The following is a 19,555-nucleotide window of genomic DNA, read 5'->3' as shown; positions in this document are numbered from 1 at the left end:
GTATTATATTTAAAGTACCTGATCGCTACTAAATTGACTTTTTTTTTCTTTTTCTCTTTCTTTTTTTGCAGGCTGGAGCTCTTGATTTATTGAAGGAGCTTAAGAATATTCCCATGACCCTTGAGTTGCTACAGGTATGATTTTCTTATTGTTGTTATGTTGCAACTACTAACTCCATAATGGTGAAGGTGAAGCCAACAAATGTGCAAGAACATTGCACTATTAAAGTAGATTCCTGTGCAGAAACTCTGTGGAAGAATCAGTGTTATTATAGCGTAACTAGTCTTATTTCACCCTGGTTTAGGGCATTTAAATGTTTTCTTCCAGTAGCAAGCTCTTAAAGCTTTTCTTTCTGCTTAAGTTGACAATAGTGAGTTTTGTCATGGACAAAGGGGAAGAGCTGCTTATAAACTTACCTTACATATAATCTTAGTTTCTTACTAACAGAAATGGGATGTGTTTTCTTCCTTCTGAAGAATGCACCTGATTACAGCTGATACATTTTTTTCTTATGTAGTTCTGGTTTGGGGTTGTGAGGAGAAGCATAGTTCATACCTTCAGGCAAGTTGTATTTGACCATTTCCTCGGCCCCCCCAAACTCTGAGTAGTGTATTTCTTAAAGTAATTATGCTACTACTACACCTCCCTTTTTACTCCTCTGGGCAGGAGTGATGGTGTGGTACAATCTCACTCGCATGCATACTGTGTCTAATTTTGCTTATATCTACATCTCTAATGTATTATTTAATGTATTATTTATAAATTCTTCCAAAAAGTAACTCAGTGAACTTTATTTGCATGTCAAGTTTCAAAGTTTGTCATGTAATTCATGAATGAACAACTTTTGTTCCAAAGTAACTAGATATATCCTATCTCTGAAAATTTTCCAGTGGCAGACCTGTAAGACCTGATTTGCTGTGATAGCCACTTAGAAAAAAGTTACTTTTCAGTGTCTTTCAATTTAAGTGGCAGTTAATGATCACAGATACAGAATTAGCTATAAAGTTCAAATCTTAAGTGTCAGTAGCAACATTGTTATTGACATAGGCATCCTGTATATGTGCAGAATGTACTTAGTAAGTTACTACTAATGCTGTTTGTGACAGAAAATATGAATTTGAAAATGTCACCTTCATGCATGAATGAACATGGCTGATACAATGCTGCAAGGTTCTCCCCCGTGTCTAAGTCCTTCCTTAAAAAAAACCCCAAAACAAAACCCCACCCAAAAACAACCCTCAAGCCCCACACGAAACAACAACAAAACCCAGAAAAACCCTCTGGTAACCTGATTCTTTTGAGTTTCTTTGTGGAGGTCTTAATGCAAAGTATTTGTGTAAATCTTTTTTGCCTTTGGAATGAAAAATCTCTCTGTAAGTGCTCCGAAAAATCTGTAAATGCTCGTGTGCAAACCTGTTCTGCTTAGTGTGAAGAATGAGACTAGAAGGAGAAGCTTTGCACAGAACAGCAGAACAATTTTACCCTTGAACTGTGAGGATCTGAAGAACATACAAGTAGATAACATTCTTTTTTTAGTTGCAATGAAAACCTTAGTAATGTTATCAGCATTAACTCTTATGTTGCTAAGTATATAACTCTTAATCTTGCTAAGTGTAAACAAACTCAACTGTTTGCCTTTTAGGGCACTTGTGTGACCCTGACTTAATTTGTATATGGTTGCATATTAATTCTGTCCATTTTTCTGTCCTACTTGAAAGAAGCGTATTTATTCCCATCCATATGACAGGTACCTGTTTTTAGAGTGAAATAATATTTGCAGTAAAAGATTTCTTCTAATCTGTATTGGGGCAGGCACCATATGAGTTTGTAAAGATTTCTCTGTGTTACAGTAGGTCTAAAGGGATTGGGTATTTTAGCATACTCTTGCGTAGCAGATTGACTGTAGCTTAGTTAAGAAGTTTTTCTTGAGTATCCACTGCTGTATTCAAAACAGTTCTGCTGCATAAGATTGAATTTAGCAACATGTTTAGACTCAAATTTACGTTATTTTTGTTGAGAGTTTTATAAATACATAAAGTCTGCTGTAAATTTTCTATGTCGGTCCTACAAATTTGCTTAAGTGATGGAGGACTCAGAGCAACAGTCGAAATGCAAAGTAGTCATACGCATCACTCTGGTAGTAGATCATTAGTGTGCTAATGTCAAGAAGGGTGATGATCATGAGAAAGTGGGAGCACTAAATTCCTCTGTGTAGATTGAGATATCTATTGTTGTGTTTGAACTGATGAAACGCAGGACACAAGTGAAAAGCATACTTCCATACCCATTTTTATGCAGTTTTGAAAGCTGGCTATGTTGAGAAAAGCCCTGCTAGCTGATATAATAGTTTCATTATTCCTGTGTAATAAGAGAAGTGACAATTTTTCCTGTAACGTGACTGTTGCTTCAGTCTGAGCTGGCGCGGTCCTCTGAACAACTGTACAGGTATGTGAAATAGGAAGGTGCACATCAGTAGTCTGGACTTGTGTCTTTCTTGCCTGATTTTTGTCACAGAAAGCTGAGGTGGTTACAGACGATAATATGACTGTGTTGTATCTAACGAGTTTTATGTAAGCAAGCTGATCCTTGCTTAGCTAGGCAGGGGGCCAGTAGCCTGTCTCCCACGTGATTTAGCTGGTGGTCAGAATTGCAAATCTGTTTAGCAGCTGCACAGTGTTAAAGGCATTGTGTCCCTGGTGCTAATTGTTGGTAGTGTGCAGCTCAACAGGGAGTGAGACAGACAGTCTGTATTTTAACAAACAGGTTTTACTGGAAATTGCACACGCGTATGCAGAACTAGGCTGTGATGTGCAGTCCTTGTTAACAACTTCTTGCCAGTTCACTGGCAAGCCAGGGAGACCTGGGAACCTGGAGGTGGTTGTTCTTCAGGGGTTGGTTTGGCTCTGCTTTGGTCCAGGTGCTCACCAGTTCTCTGTCCTCATACTCTCTTACAATCTAAAGTTGGTAACACCTCTGCTTGCTTCAGCGATTGCTTTTCTTCCCCAGCTATGTTCCTTACATTTTCTCATTTGGTCTGGTTTAGAGAAGAGTAGCTGTCACTGTATGCTTTGTTTTGGGTTCAGTCATAGGTTACTTATGCCAGCTGTTGCTCATACCAACTGAAGGCTGCTTGGCCTACAGCTTGAGTGATTCAGGGGTGAAAACAGCTGTCTTACGGTGTCTCTGAGCCTCTTTACTCTCAGAAAGCAGATGAAAAGTGCTCTAGAATTTGAAGTGGGGAAGAATGATCCATTAAAAATGCATTTTGGACAAGGTGAGGAAGGTTTTCATATATCTGCACACTTATAAACTGGCACAGAGATAAAGCAGTTCCACAGGTTACACTGGGCTAGGCAAAAATACCAGAGTTTTCCACTTAAAGTGGCTCTCACAAGAGCAGCTCTGTAGACGGGAAGACTGAGGAAATTTCAAACGCTGGCAGCTGGTTTGTCATTAAAGAACAGTCATTTTGAGAATATAACACTGATCTTTTGCAATTACCTGTGTCAGTTTGCAGACAAATAAATTGGTGGATCATTACTTCCCCTCGCTTTAGGTGAGGCCAGATCAAGTGCTCTATAAAAGCAAACAAATGAACTATATTTATGTACTGCCTTAAGAAAGCTGGCCATTTAGACAGTTACCATAATCTGTTTCTCTTGTGTGATCAGAAGAAGAAATTAATTTATTAAATTGATTTTGAGTCCTACTTGAGTTTTTGAGTTTTACTTACCTAAGTAAGTCTGTAAGTTGGTGTCTTTTGTTTTTGCTGATAAGAGTAGGCAGTGGTTGTGCCCAGTTATCAATGGAGGGTTGTTTTTTTTTGTAGATACATTTTTCTGATTTAGGTATGGTGAGTATTTGTCACGGTTTAAGGCTGGGCCGGCTATTAAACTGGTGGCAGATGCTCTCTATTAACCCTCCTCCCTCCCCAGAAGGGAAAGGGAAAGGGAGAGAGACTTATGGATTGGAAATTTAAAACAGTTTTAATGAACTATAATAATGAAAAAAAGTATAATAATAATAATAGTAATGGAAATAATTAAATATATACAAATATATACAATACCAAGATTGAGCTCCCCCGATGTCGGTCACATCACCCCCGGCACTGCAGGGCAGGCTCTGGGAAGGCGACGGAGGGGAACTGGATTCAGGGATGCACAGATCGGGATCGGGGCAGCAGGAAAATGGACAGAGTCCTCTTTGGACACTGGCCATAGCAGAAGGGGGCGAGAAGAGGCAAGACCCTCGTCATCCCCCTGTTTTATACTGAGAATGACGTGTATGGGATGGAATACCTCGTTGGTCAATTTTGGGTCACCTGCCCTGTCTGTTCCTCCCTGCAGGTGTGACCCTCCTGCAGCTCTTTACTTGTAATCAGTGAGGAATTTAGCAGTGACCTTGGTTTCTTGAAGAATAAGTGCATAACATCCCTACTGGTGCCTCAGTGATAACTACAAACTTCGAGCGTTATCAGCCCTAGAAGCAGAGACTGTCTGCAAAACATGCAGTTAGTTTCAGAAAGTGCAGTTACTTAGAAGAGACTTAGCTGAAAGGAAAAATCACTGAAAGGAAAATTGGTCTGTTTCAGGCCAAACCAGGACAGTATTTTATGGAGCTCCAAGCACATGTTATTGTTTATTGTTTGAACATAATGTCAAGAGTATGTGCTTAAAATGTCAAGAGAGTTGGCGAGTACTGTTAGTCTGAGTGAGCAGAGTCCACCTTGAAACACTTTAATTACAGGTGAGTATCCATCTGTTTTCTTTAATCCAAAATACATCTTTAGAGCTGATGCTCAGACCTGAGGTTATTTGATGTGTTTCCATTGCTGAAATAGCAACTGAATATTTCAGTACATTTCCAGTCATTTAGCACATCCATGGTGCCCCAAAGAGTGTTGTGTGGGTTGTAAGGAGTAATTTACAGGAACAAATCATTTCCATCTTTAGCGAGCCACAAAGATTTGAATTTTCCTTTAAAGGAGAAAGTAATTTATGATGAACTACTGCAAAAGTAAGTAGAATAATTTGTATTTAGTGAGTCCTGTAAATGGTAAATGCAACAAAACCAAGCATCTTAAGAACAATTAAAAAAATTTAGTGATCAATCAAAATTTGAAATAACAAAATATTTATTTGTATTGTTAAATGCTTTTCTTCTCTCATGAAACTAGAAGTGTGGAAATATTCTACTGGTTAGATTAACATGTTAGTCAGAAGTCTTCTAAAATGAAACTTTTGTTGCCGTTGAGCTAAATTTATGTCCTTCTGAGTCTTAAAAGGAGTGGATTGTAAATTAATCTCCTTTTTACTCTATAGGTGGCAGTAGTGCCCAAGGTTTAAAGCCTGTCACTATCTTGGCCTTTTCAGAGAGGTAGGGTAGTCTTACTGATCCTATCTAAAAGCAGAACCCTCTGTGCTTAAAGATTTTGAAGAATCTCAGTATTGCCAAAATTATTAGGAACCTAAAACGTGGTCGCTCTCCACTGATATAACAGCTTCTTCCACAGCCACTAAATAGGAGTTGTAAGAGTGCAAAGTCACTGAAGCAGCTGGCAAGCTTCTGATCATGGCAAAATATAAATACAGTCATTGCTTCACAGAAAGATAAGGTTTTGAGGCTAGAACCTTTGCTAAAAATTTTATATAACATTAAGATGTATATATGATTTTCACATTGTTGGATGTTTTGAATGCTGTACTTAGTTTAGGTAAGTAGTTCTGCGGAGCTTTTTGAAACAGTTTGGGAACAAAAATCTCTGACTTCCCTTAACCCTTCTCTCTGCCTCCCCGCCCAAATTCTGTGATGGAGACAAATGGTAATACTGTTGTATTTCTTTTTAAAATGTCCATGTTGTTAAAATAAGTTTTGTAAAGGCTTGCAGCATTTCATCCTGATATTCTTAAAAAAAACCAAACAAAACAAAGCAAAACACAAAAAAAAACCCCAAAGAAAAAAAGATACTTTTAAAAAACGATGTCAAAGTACAACTGTATATATGTTTACTTGTTAAATTGCCTTCATGTCACCTTGTATATTTTTGTTTCTATTGCAGTCTACCAGAATTGGAATGTCAGTGAATGCGATCCGCAAGCAAAGCACAGATGAAGAAGTTACATCTTTAGCAAAATCTCTTATCAAGTCTTGGAAGAAACTGTTAGGTATGGTGACACAAACTTTTTTTTCCCTGCTCTTGCATGCTTTAACTGCTCTTGATGCAAATCCTTGACACTGCCTTGCTTTAGATACATTTGTGCTCGTGTGTAAGTATTGAAACTTTCTGCACTGTTGTAGTTGTTTTTGACTATCACCAGTGCATTACTGTGAAAGTGTATTCAGAGAAGAAGTTAATATATCTTTATTGGGTCTGGCAAGCAGTAGAAAGCCACCTTCTGCAACATGACTCATTTCTAAAGTCTCATTGCCTGCTGTTCAGCTAGAGTGACTGTACTGCAGTACTAAGCCCTAAGGAACCTGTTCTTGACTATTTCCTTTGTCAAATGTAACAGGTACTCTGAAGAACTTGTGCAAAACCTCATACGGGAGTGTGGGGGCTTTGAAGTTTGGTTATAAAGTGATTTGTGAAGAGAAAAAAAAAAAACAGTAAAACATTGACGTTAAAACTGTTAAAACTTACAGGTAGTGAGAAATAGATCAGCACTTTCTAAAACCTTCATAGTTTTAAACAACCTACTAATTAATGAGTTAATACTCTCTGTTTAATTTCCCTTAACGCAGTGAATGCAGCTAATGAAACCTTTCTGGTAGCCAGGTTTTATTCAAGGGTATTTTGTAGTACTTAATTTTAGTGTCTTTGAAAACAGTCAAATCTCAAACTGTGTCCAGGTATTTTTGTTCATACACTGTGCTGTACTCTGTTTTGTTTCTTTGTGTCTAATTTTAGGTAAACTAAGATTTAGGGAGCTTAGAATTTTGAAATAGAAAACAGTTTATGTTATTTTCTACTTATTTAAATATTTGCCATTCTGTCTAGAAAAATGTGCTAAATACCAGGAAGTGTTAGAGTCCCCTGCCATTTGAAGTGAGCCTCATTTTTATCAAGTATGAAGTATTTTATTGGATACTTTATTACTCTCTTGTAAATAGTGTAGAAATGACTTTGTATCCATCTGACAGTATACATATGTAGAAATGGACAATTTGTCACAGCTTTCAACTTCTATATTCTAGTAAGAAGCAACAACCTCTACAGCAGACATGTTTTTTTTAACCTACCTTTAAAAAGTTAGATAATACTAATTAGGTTAGTTTTAGTAATTACATTTTGATAATACTAGATATGCTGACAAAATACTTTTTAAGTAATGATATTGACTTTTATTATAAATTAAATTAAATGCCTACTTTATAAAGGATCTGATCAGAGTTCACTGGTAAATAGTGAAAGTAATGTACTTTTTATGTTTAAATCTCCACTTAGAACTTGAAGTCCAATGCGTAAAAATGGTAAGATACATATGTGGAGAAAGGCACTTGTGTATTAACTTGAGTTACTGTAAGACTTCTAAAAGCAGCAGCTGGATTGAGTGTCCTAGCTCTCGGGTTATTAATCTAAGTTTAAAAAAAAAAAAGGCCCTAACAAAGTGTTGTTTTTTTTTTTTTTTTCTCTAAAGTTCAGTTTTTTGATACTACAACTTAGTTTAGGCAAGAAAGTTGAGGAAATACTCTTTTCCCACAGAATTCTCAACTTTTGGGAGTGCCCTCAGATATTGCTTTTGGGGACGGGGCGGATGGGGGCTAACCCTTCTGGGTGTCACTGTCCTTTGAGCAAAGGAATTGCTATTTATTTGTTGAGGTGATAAAAATAGTCTTCCATCTCAGTTTTTTTTTAACACAGTATGTTAAGTGAGTCAAACTTTTCTTAATATATTGTTACTTATAGCTGACTGATCTCTAAGTGTTCAAACATTGTGAAACAGGGGGAGTGTTATTCCTACCTGAGGACCAGAAGGTGTTCATGCTGTAGAAGTCTGGAATAAGACCGTGGTACGTAATGGTTACGGCAGGTCAATCTGAGTGCAGGCTGCTGCTGAAAAGGGGTGGTCCTGGCTTGCCTTCTGCACAGGTGCCTCCTTGCTCCCTCCTGTGCTACAACTAGTGCTCAAGTGGCTATCCAGAAGACCAGAGCTGGGAACTGACCAGCTGGAAACTAATTGTTTTGTTCATTTGTTCTGGCTTAAATTTCAACTGTATCAGTTTTTTGGCCCAGCCTGTTTGCAGTTACTGTTTCCTGCACAGGGACTGCAGCAGTAACATACAGCTGGGGCAAGGTGGACCTTCCCCTTTTGATGGCTTGCTACATTCAGATTGTTTTAAGACACTTGGGAGACTCTACCTAAGGCCGCTTGTATCAGGTGAAGTCAAAACATGTGAGGAACTGGAAAGTAAATAGCAAATATTTTACATTAATCAGAATTGAATACTTTCTTCTTGAGGCAGTGGGTATGTGACCTTTGTTCATGCTCTAATTTGAGTTACAGGGCAGATATTATTGCGTGTGCATTATTGTGCCAGGTTTAGTATTGTTGTGGTTGTGCACTTCCTATGTAAAATCAAATTATTCCCAAAAATACAGCACTGCTTGTATTCAAAACTTACATAGTTAAATTCTTCTTGATCGTAATGTAGACCTTATAATAAAGCATAGTAAGGCAAATGTTTCACCTGTCGTTTCACTGCTCAGTAATTCATAAGAACTTAAAGTCTCATAAGTGTGGAAGATAGGGTATCTGGGCTGCATGAAGTATGGGTGGGAATCTTACAAAGTACTCTTATTCTGTTTTATCATTAGTTTTGACTTTGTCAGAAGAATACGAAATACCGTATGTTGAGCTGCTTGAGAAATCAGTTTCCATTATGCTGTTTATAGTGCATGTAAAATGGTATGGATCAAAGATGGCAACAGAAGCGGACAGCTGTTAATCGTACCAAGCATTGTACTCAGAGATCTGAAGTCTTTGTGAGTTATTTTTATAAATGACGTTTTGAATTTAGGCAAGATTTGTTGACTGTTCAGGCTGCATGTACTATTTAAGTTCAATGCTATCAGAACTTAGATTTTAAGAATGCATGGGAAACATGAGAAGAAATCAAAGTAAGGTTGTGAAACACCAGATGTTCATGGCTTGACAGAGCCATGCCAGGTTACCAGTGGTTTTTCAGGGGGGTGGGAGGGTGCCCAGCAGAGAGCTTACAAGCGTTGTCTGAAGTGACTCACCGAGTGAGCTGCAGTGGAAGATCACTTTCAGATGTTGCTGTAAGAACGTTAAACCACACAGCCAAGTTGGTCACAATTTACATAAGGCAGCAAATTCTGCTCTCAGAATAAAATACTGTTCAGTTATAACATGGGATTTGCAAATAATGATTGTTTTGCCAAGTAACTGAGTATATAGAGTGTGCTATGCAGATAATGAATCTATGCATACCCATTTAGGTTATGAGGAGTGTTCCTTTGTATTAAAAAACAACAACAACAAATTCTCTAAGGAATTTAACATTCTCCGTCACAAATAATTGCTTACTGAAGTCTAAGAGTATACAGTGAAAAAGAATGTCTAGACCTCTAAGTAAGTAAACTTAACTCCAGTAAGTTTATGTACTGAACTGGAAATGCAGAATGATTGGACAATAATCTTAACATTAAGTGCAAGTGTGACCATCAATTGCCAGTATTAAAAAGAAAAAATGAGGCCACAAACATTTTGAAATGCCTAATTCAAAAAAGTGCATGGCTGAGTAATTTTGTTTTAAAAGAATGTTTAAGTGCTTAATGTTGTCAGGAGAAGACAGCACCAGCCAAACTTCACACAAGTGTTTTGCTCAGATTACTTTGTTTATACAATCCTTTGTTATTTCAAACCTGGGTTTGATTCTACTGGAGCAAGCTGGTACAGTCTGGGACTATCTTATGTTAATGCTGTCATTAATGCTGTCGTTAGGTAAAGTTGTTCAAGGACATCTAGTAAGCTACTGGCTTTGCTCAAAAAATTGTTATTGCCAAAACAAGTTCCTAAATTACAGTCTAATAGTACTATTGATAAGAAGAGTACGTCTTTATAAGATATCAAGTAGAATCAAGTGCAAAAATAATTTCAGTAGTTTCATTTCCATATCAAGTATGAGCTGTGGAAACCACCTCCTATCAGATGTATATTTGGAACTGTTCTATGTACAGTTAGTAGATCTATAATTTCTTAGGTTGGAGAGATAATGGAGAGATAATAACACATGGTGCAAATTACATCATACTGTATAGGAAAAAAAACATGTATAGCAAAGAAGTTAATGTGTCATGCTCTTTTGTCACTTATGATAAAAACTATTTTAAAATGGCAAACAGTTCATGATTTTGTTGTTTATTTACAGATTTTAGGTATTATTCCTCCCTATGATACTACTAGAATGAAGATTTTTCCGATTTTACCTTCATGTCTTACTACATCTGCCTGTGGCAGGGGTGTTGGAACTAGATGATCTTTAAGGTCCGTTCCAACCCAAACCATTCTATGATCTTTCAGAGGAATTGCTGACAAGTGTAGCTGCTTGTGCATTTCAAGATTATTTTGGTCAGGGTCTGGAAAATAGGGCCTAAAGAATTATTTAATATGAGGGTCATTGTTAGATTAATGATTATGCCATCTGTTACCTGTTCTCATATCTCCTTTATTTAACTTATTTAACCTGAATTCTCAGAAAACTTTCCAAATTCTGGCGGTGATATCTGAATCAGTAACATATGATAACCCACTAAACTAAATTCTCATGTGCTTCCAGGGAATAACTAGCCACCTTTCATTAACATTTCTGAAAAATTCTTACTTTAAAAAATTTTGTAATCTAAAGTTAAATTTATAAATTAATAACATTAAATCTTTTTATTTTCTGATTTTTTTTCTTGTTGCTAGCAAATGTCTTGAGTTCACTTGTAATATAAGTATAATTAGAAGAATCTATGATGAAGCTATTAATGGCTTCTAACATTCTGATTAATTATATTATACCTGGCCATATATTATTGCATAAAAATTTTGTTCTGGTAACAAAGAACACTGTCATGTCATGTTTTACCCTGGAGAGATTATTGCATTGGAAAAGGTAGAAGTTTCTTTCAAATTAGTTGCAAGTCCCAGACAGAAACTGCAATGCAGTAGTCAGAATTTGATAGTCTTATTCCAATGGCTAATAGTTAATCCATGTTACTAGCTTGTTCTTTGTATTTTAAAGAAATATTAAATAAATTAACTTATTTTAAAAAAAACCTTGAAGTTTTTTTTATGGCCTCCTGAAGCTGCAGTAGCTAAAACTGTGAAGTTACAGTCTTCGGTCCTAAAATTGATGCCAATTTCAATTTGTTTCTGAAAAAAATTTTAGTAAGTTTTAATAACTATATGAAGTTGAAAAAGTAATTGTGCCTCTTTAAAGCAACTTGTAATTTATATTTTATAAATGTTAGGATGTTCTATAGACTTCATAACGTGAATCACTTGCTCATCGGAATTTTTAAATATCCTTCACAGAAGGGCCATTTTTTCTGTCTAACTTGGTTAGAATTTCTGTGGTTCGTTGTAGTTCCCATTAGCTGTCATTCTTCCTTTGTGTTAGTCTGGCTGTTAAATGTAAAATGAGTTAATTAGTAGGGACTTTTAGTTTCTCAAGGATAATTTTTTTTTCTTTCCCCAGAGGATAGCTGAAGTGCTGTTCAGCAGGCTCTTAATTGCATTCTGTTCTTTTATCAATACAGTATTTTAATAAAATAAGAAAACCTGAGTAATGTGTGAGTTTGAGAGTAAATACTGCTTGACACTGGATCTCCTGTCCTTGGTGCTTTCCAGTTTATGATCCATAAGAGTGAATGACTTAAATACTTAGCAGAATATTTCAAGCAAACAGAGAATATTGTTAACTTTATTTTCAGATTTCTGAAAATGGATTAAACAAAAGTATCTGTAAACTCTTCTCTAAGCCGTTAAAGAGATTGTAGTTTTGAAGACTTATTTGCTGAAGATGGTCTAGTTGTCTCTGCTGCTGAAGTTTGACCTTGGGTTTGATACATGCTTGCAGAGACTGGTCTGCAGGTGTAGGAAGAGTAAGTGAAAGGAGGAACTGGGGTATTGGCAGATGTTCTCAGGTGCCTGCCTTCTCTGATGAAATGATGCTGGGCTAGATAGAAGTGTTTGGTGAACTAAAACTCGGTGCCAGCTATACCACAGTGGTGTATTTGACACAAAATAAGCGGAAGATACCTCGGTCAGCTCTGAACTTTGACAACTTGTGTGCCAGAAAAAAATATGGAGGTAAATGGGCTGAAGCAGAGCTCAGCTCTAAGGCAGCTATGCTGCTTTGCAGAACCTGAGCTGTACCCCAAGATACGTGTTTGATCTATGTTTGTCTTAAAGCCTCTGGCAAAATTGATCATGTACTTAAAAAATGATGAGGGTAAATGAGATTACATGCATATTTAGAATGCTTTTTTTAATTATGTATCATGTAAGCATTTGTTGCCATAGAGAGTAGTCATGTAAATATGCATGTTAAAAATGGCATTTGTTTTCTTTCTCTTAGTATTGTGTACTTTAGGTGTCATAGCAAAGAACTTCTGTGATCCATTCAGTTCATAGTCTTGTTTGCTTTCTTAGTGAAATTACTTTCAACTATAAATAATAGTTGATAAATTGATAACTTTACTAGGATTTTTTGAATAACACCTTTAGCTTATTAAAGACAATCAGTCCAAGTGCATCATCTACTGTGTTCAATTTTCCTTTTTTTCTTTAATGGAGAAATTTATGAAGGATTGAATTCAAAGTTACAAACAATGGGTGAGGAAATCACTAAACTTTAAAGCTCTTGAAGGCTGGAGAAATACTGTGGAGAAGTATCTTTGTGTGCTTGCCTGGTTCCTATACTGTTTTGTAGGCATCTATTTTTAGGTACAATTGGAGACAGAATAGTAGATGGTGCTTGGTCTGATCCAGTATGGCTGTCTCTGGTCTCCTTTCGTGATGTTTTTTTAATGAAGTGATATTTGATTTGATAAATTCCTTAACTCAAAAGTTAAGGAAAGGATCAAAATCCTGTTCTGTTTAATATCTTTTCTGCGTAGCTTTAAATGTAAATTGTTCCTATTAAAAATAAGCAAGTACACTAATTTTCTGCTCTCTAGGAAAGGGGGAAAAAAAAAAGCTCAGTGCTTGAACAAGAGACCTGAATTTGTGCGTTCCATACCACCAAGTTCCCCTGAGAAATGTGGGGATTGGGCTCTTCTGGAAATGAGGATACTTTTAGATGCTTACACAAGGATTTAGATACCTAGTTCAGGACATCTTCATGGAAAAGACTGAGCCTTGTCAGATTTCCCTCCTTTTCTTGATCTGTTTTTAGTTCTTTTTAAAGTTTGGCGTATGTGCTTATCCCAAGAATACAGTCTATGGATTTAGAAGTGTAATGGCAGCTTTATGAGGGCTTAGAGAGAGGAACTCACAAAATCTGTCAGTAAGTGATGCCAATCTCACTAGGCTTTCTCTGTAGGCAGTGGAGAGAGTCAGCCTTTCTAGAGAGCAACTCAGAGCAGGAGCTGGATTTAGCCACTCTGAATTCCTCTTTACCATAGAAGGGTGTATGTGTTCTTGCTAAGGCTAAAGTTAAATGTTGTGATTGCCCTTTTTAATAAAGGCTTTTGTGTTTATTCTTTATAAAACAGTCATTAAGCATAGCCTGTATGAGAAAGGCAAATTCAAATATTTTTAAACACTGAGGCAAATAATTTAAGATCTGTCACAGAAAATACTGTGTGCATATCTGGAAAACTCCTTCAAAAGCATATGAAAATGATCTTTGTATTTTTTGGCAACCATGGTAGCTTTCACACCACAGTCTCATTTGGTTCGGTCCTTTGACAGAAATCCTGTGAATATAATTAAAAACCATGACATGCATTTAGTAGGAACTTGTATTTGAAACATGAAAGACAAACTCCAGAGACTTGATGCAGTAGTTTAAGAAGTTATTGTCTACCTTGTGCAGCAGAGTTAGCAAAAATAAATCATAAAAGTACATGTTCATCATGTCTTCACTGCTAGTTTAAGCAGATGCTGCACTTGATTTGAAGGATCTGAAGTGTTGTCATATTTTCCATTTGCTGAGTTGGGGGAGGGGTGTTGGGGAGTGCAAGGCTGTACTGCAAGAGAAGGTCAAAGCAGAGAGTGGGAGCTGATAGCATTTCCAACTGGTTCAGGAGAAACCATCAAAGATATTTTACCACTGCTTTAAATCAGTTACTATTTCTGGGTAAAGGAGAGTTTCTTATGTTTTGTATTTCCAGATGGACCTTCAACTGATAAAGATTCTGAAGAAAAGAAAAAGGAGCCTGCATCTTCCTCACAGAACAGCCCTGAAGCAAGAGAAGAAAGGTGCTTAATTCTTCACGACTATATGAATAATCTCACTCAGTATAAATTAACGTTAAACTATTTGGTCTAAATGTGTCATATTAGAGGCAGCTTCCACATTCTTTTCTGAAATACAGAGTTATACAAGAAATGGTGTGTTATTAGGGAAGAAAATCGTGCTGCTGCTGACATTAAAAAAAGATGAAAGCCACAGGTCAAGATATGGCCAGACTACTTATTGTTTATTCCATCTGTCTCATCAGTCAGATACTCCTTCCTCTCTGAATGCTAGCACTGAGCTTTGAGATCTGTAAAACAACTTCCAGTCACAGCTTTGTGGTGATTGCATATGTTAGAGGTTTAGAATACTTCTTTTGTCTATTAGCTTTTATGTTTAACAAAAATCTCATTCTGCACTTTTTTTGGTAAACACAAAATACATGTTATCAGAAAAATGACCCCATGTTAATGACACTATAGGAGCTGAAGAACATTTGCAAAATAGTATCTGCAAGCCCATTTCTTCTATACATTTCTGGTTTTAGTGAATCTGTTTCCAGCAGCCATTTTCAAATTGAAATTATCCTCGAACCATTTGTCGTGATGCAAGCTGAAAACTTTTTGGTTTAAAGTTTGCAAAGCTACATTAATTGTTTGTTTGTGACCATGGTACCACTTCAGTACAGTAAGCAGACTGAATACAATGCATTTACTGCATGATGTGTCTTCACTGGTTTTTAAAGTAAAGTTCCATGGGGAAAAAAAAGATTTCGTGTTAATGTAGAGAACTGAGAGTTAAAACTTATATGCCACATAATGGAATGAAATAATCTGCTGTGTCTCTATTGTGTGGAATACCCTGGTGGATATTCTAAAGACACTTTTAAAACTGTATTGACTCTAGAGCTGCAAGTAGCTTTAAAAAGGTGGCCTGTGTTCTTTTTTTGGAATACCATCAAATGGGTATAGCAAAAGACCTGTGTTTTGGCCTGGAACAAAGTTATTTGAAGAGGGAGAAAACAACATTAATATTAGTTTTCTTTTTGCCTTTTTTTAGCAGTTCAAGTAGCAATTCCGGCAGCAGGAAGGAGGAGGGTAGTGCTCCCTCAAATTCTTTCATCCCTTCTTTTCCCCGGGCTCCAAGCACTTCGGATTCTGTACGAGTGAAATGTAGAGAAATGCTCTCTGCAGCTCTCAGAACAGGAGGTGAGCTTTGTAGACTATGTTTTCAAGTTTAACTATGTCCTTTTTCTCTATTTCAGTCCTTCCCACTTGATTTTTCTCCTGCCCTGTAGGGCAGAATAAACCCTGTTTATGTCCATTTTTGTGTATATACCTATAGGCCAGTTCACCCAAGTTGCAAGTGATGACTAACCTTGACAGCATGAGAATGTATTGGAATACATTTTTATTGCTGATGATACGGGACATTTTGTGGCTTCTGTTCATCTGATATCTTGCCTACAGTGGAACTTCTTTTCAGGAAGGTTATTGCCTCCTTAATGCCTCATTTAAATCTTTCTGTGGAAGCTGCTATTTTTTTTGTCTTATCTCTGACTGAGAGTGCCACTATATACATGCCTGCCTTTCTTACACCAGAGATGCTGTGAGCCTTCAGGTTTTGGTTTTTGAAGGCTGCCTTTCTGTTTTGATTTAATATTGAAAATTTCATTGAGATATTTGTAGAAAGAGAGTCTTGCATTGCTCCATCGTCCTACCTTTCGGGCATCTGTAAATTCCTTGACTGTTTTGGGGTTCGTTCTTTTTCCCGTTCATGTGCACTTGGGTGTCTTTAAACTGAGAAATTGAATGATATGCTAGATAAGGAGCAAACTAAAAGTTGAACTGCTCAGAATGACCTGATGTTTTTCTTGTGGGTCCTTCTCTTCTACCAGAACTTAGGACCCAGCTCCTGTTCCTCTGTTCTTAGCTTAGTGTAACCTGACCCAGTGTAAGACAACTTCTGAATTGTCCATGTTTACCCTCTTCACTCTTTTATTCTTTCTTTTAATTCACATAAATTCAGATACAGACAATAATCAAAGCTGACTAAAGACCATGAATTTGTGGTCCTCTGGCTATGCAGTTCGTAGACTTCTAAAATAATTTGTGACCAGAAAGTTGCATGTAGCATCTTAGTATTCATAATTCTATGTAGTCTTAATTTTAGCTGGTTTTCCAAGAACTCTTTTTGCTGTGTTACTTTCTACAGCACATATAAACTGATCATCCATGGGATGAATGCCAATTTCAAAAAATAAGGTTATTTTATGGTTTTATGGCCTTCTGCATGAGATCGAAGGCAAAATGGTGTTTGGATTACTCATTGAAGTATACCCATGTTAAAATGCGGAGGAGGAGAACACATACTCTAATTTGTCCTAAGCTATCTTGGAAAGGCAGCTGTCTTTATGAGTAAGGGTTTTGGTCAGAAACAGTAAACAATTATCTTGAGACCTTTTAGGTCAATTTTTGCACTGTCTTCAAGATTACTATGGTTTATTTATTTGAATTTGTATGTTTTATGACACATCTCTGCTTTGTACTTTTAAAAAATATCTAGTAACATTCTTTCTGTTATTTAATTGCTGTGTTTCTAGTGAAATCTTTCTCTTGCATTCATGCAAAACACTAATTGCTTATGCTTGTGTTGTGTGAACTGAAAGAATTGATGAAACACAATACAAAATGTTTTCTTTTTATAATAGTCTTTTCTAAGCACAGATATGCTGTGGAGATGGGTATTTGCCAAGCCTATTAGAATACTTAAAATTTTTCTGTATAGCAAAGTTTTTTGTTACTGCTTGTGTTTGCAACTAGGTATAAGATTTTTCGTTTTTGTGAAAGATACAGGGTTGTTCTACTTTTTTAAACTTCCATTGCTCTTCATTTCACTTATTTTGTTCTTCTAAGTAATAAGTTAACAAAGTTTTGAAAAGATAAGTATACAGTAAATTAAACTTTTCTATACAAAAGGCAAATTCACTGCAGTTGTTTCATAATTTGCTGAGTTTCAGGGTTTCGAATGGACTTTTAGAGATATAGAACACTGATGAGATTGTCAGATTGCTAATATTTTAATATTTGTTTTCCTCAGATGATTACATTGCTATTGGTGCTGATGAGGAAGAGCTGGGTTCTCAGATTGAAGAAGATATCCTTTGTTGTATATCTTTGTGCTCTAGAACAAGAGTATTTTTTAAAAGCATTGATAATGATCAAATTGATTAACTTGGTCTATGTACTGAATATTTTTTAGATTTAATTTAAAGCAAAAATAGAAAATCGTGTTCAACACATCAGTGCAGAAATTTAGTGTTTAAAAAATGAGCACAACTTCAATGCCTTAAAACATGTAGGAATGTGTGTAGGTGAGTATGTGGGGGTTTTTTTCAGTTCAGTATGTTTTCCTTGCAGCAGCAATATTATATCTTACTGAAGCATTCTGACATAAAATGCTGGGCTCTTCTATGTTATTTTAAAATCTTTTCTTGTTAACAGTTTTCATCTTTTTCTATGTCTTTATTTCATTTTCTACAAGTTTATTTCTAAATGAATTTGAAATTTTCAAAAGGGTTGTTCTGGTAGCAGTGTTTGAATAGTTACAGAGCAGAGATCTGGGCTTCTTTTTATTTTAGGGGTTCTTTTGGGGGGCTGTTCTTAAGCATAGAAATAGTCTAAGCTTCATGATTCTAACTTGCTAATGTCCTTTGGTAATTACAGTCAGCCACCATTCCTGTTAAGGAATTTCCGGTTTCTGTTGCAAACATGTTTCAAAATTCTGTTAGTGAGCTGCCAGTGTTTGAATATTTGGTTTAGAAATCAATTAATCCTCAGGATGTCAAGGAATTGGACATAAATTTATGGGTGACTTTTCACAATTTCAATTGAGATCCTACTACTCAAAAATTCATGTTTCACTAACCATGTGCTAAACTATGATTAGGCTTCAGAAGGCCATCGAGTTGGATGTGTTTAACAGGAAAGTTACTGTTGGTTGGGGCCGAGAGGAGGACTTGATCAGCAGTGGAGAATTCCATTGCTTTAGAAAAGTTGTCCCCAAAAATGAATCCTTTATAGTGCTTTGTTTTACTTGTTAATGTTTTGTTCCTTAAATCTAAAGCACCTATTTTTCAAGAATTAAAAAACACTGATATGAAATACAAAAATAGGGTACGAAGTAGAATAGCGAATCTCAAGGATGCAAAGAATCCTAATCTAAGGAAAAATGTGTTATGTGGGAACATTCCTCCTGACAAGTTTGCTAAAATGACAGCAGAGGTAAGTAAAGCATAGGTCCTGAGCTGTTTCCCTATTGGACTTACGTCCTGGCCTGTATTTGTTAGCCATAAAAATAATTTATGTAAGCTGCCCACACTTTTGAAAGACTGTGGCTTGTTTGTGGCTTGCAAAGTCTGAACTACAGGACTGTGTTGGGGCAGAGGGAATGAGAGCGGTGTCTGTTAATGGTTCCTAAATATCTCATTTTGTCTGTAAGTCAGAAGGTAGGTAAGCTGTCGCATGTAAATTTCCTGAAACATGCTATGTTGTATTGTTTTTAAAAGGCCACATGATGTATCAGTGATAGTTTTTTAAGTTTAGGAAGATGTAAATATGTCTGACTAGTGACTCCAAGCTGCTTATCCATTCACCTTTCTGGATATGTAAGTGTTTGCCTGTCTTGACATTTTGTTTTTCCAATGCTAACCTCCACTGTTATACTCCTATGCAAGGTATAGCACCGTGGTTTTAAAGATCAGTCCCTCTCCTGTTGGCATTTTCAGTGATTATTTAAAGCTTATCTCAAATGTGACAGAATACTTCAAGTGATTTTGGAGGAAACTCTTAACAATAAATAGAAAAAGTCATAAATGATAGGGGAAGGAAGCTAGGGGAATTGCCCTTTAAATCAAATCAAATTTATGTTATTGAAAGAATGTTTTGGACACTTGAATAGAAATTCCCGTTCAGATGCTTGCTGTCTTCACAAATCAAAATAAATATAGGAGGTCAAATGAAAATTTAGATTTTATGGGAGAGAAAAACGAAAGCATGGTTAACATCTGGTTTGAGTTTTGTAGTTCTGCTTGTATGTGTTGCATCCTACCCCCACAAATCAGGTATAAAGGAGCATCTTG

General features: G+C 36.3%; 1 protein-coding gene across 2 annotated transcripts in view; it reads left to right on the top strand.

Moving 5' to 3' along the window:
* Positions 1-19,555, top strand: part of TCEA1 (transcription elongation factor A1) — a 51,723-nt gene that overhangs the window by 6,377 nt on the left and 25,791 nt on the right. For both annotated transcript variants that reach the window (XR_011047889.1, XM_068397310.1), the window contains exons 2-7: positions 72-134; positions 6,062-6,167; positions 14,351-14,438; positions 15,475-15,623; positions 17,515-17,571; positions 18,544-18,698. Coding sequence is in view for 1 of the 2 variants with exons in the window: in XM_068397310.1 (XP_068253411.1) it covers positions 72-134; positions 6,062-6,167; positions 14,351-14,438; positions 15,475-15,623; positions 17,515-17,571; positions 18,544-18,698 (618 nt within the window). In the remaining variant the exon portion in view is untranslated. The remainder of the gene's footprint in view (positions 1-71; positions 135-6,061; positions 6,168-14,350; positions 14,439-15,474; positions 15,624-17,514; positions 17,572-18,543; positions 18,699-19,555) is intronic.

Source organism: Nyctibius grandis, chromosome 3, assembly GCF_013368605.1.
Source record: "Nyctibius grandis isolate bNycGra1 chromosome 3, bNycGra1.pri, whole genome shotgun sequence".
In the NCBI taxonomy this organism is placed as follows: Eukaryota; Metazoa; Chordata; class Aves; order Nyctibiiformes; family Nyctibiidae; genus Nyctibius; species Nyctibius grandis.
This window is presented reverse-complemented; position numbering and strand designations above follow the sequence as displayed.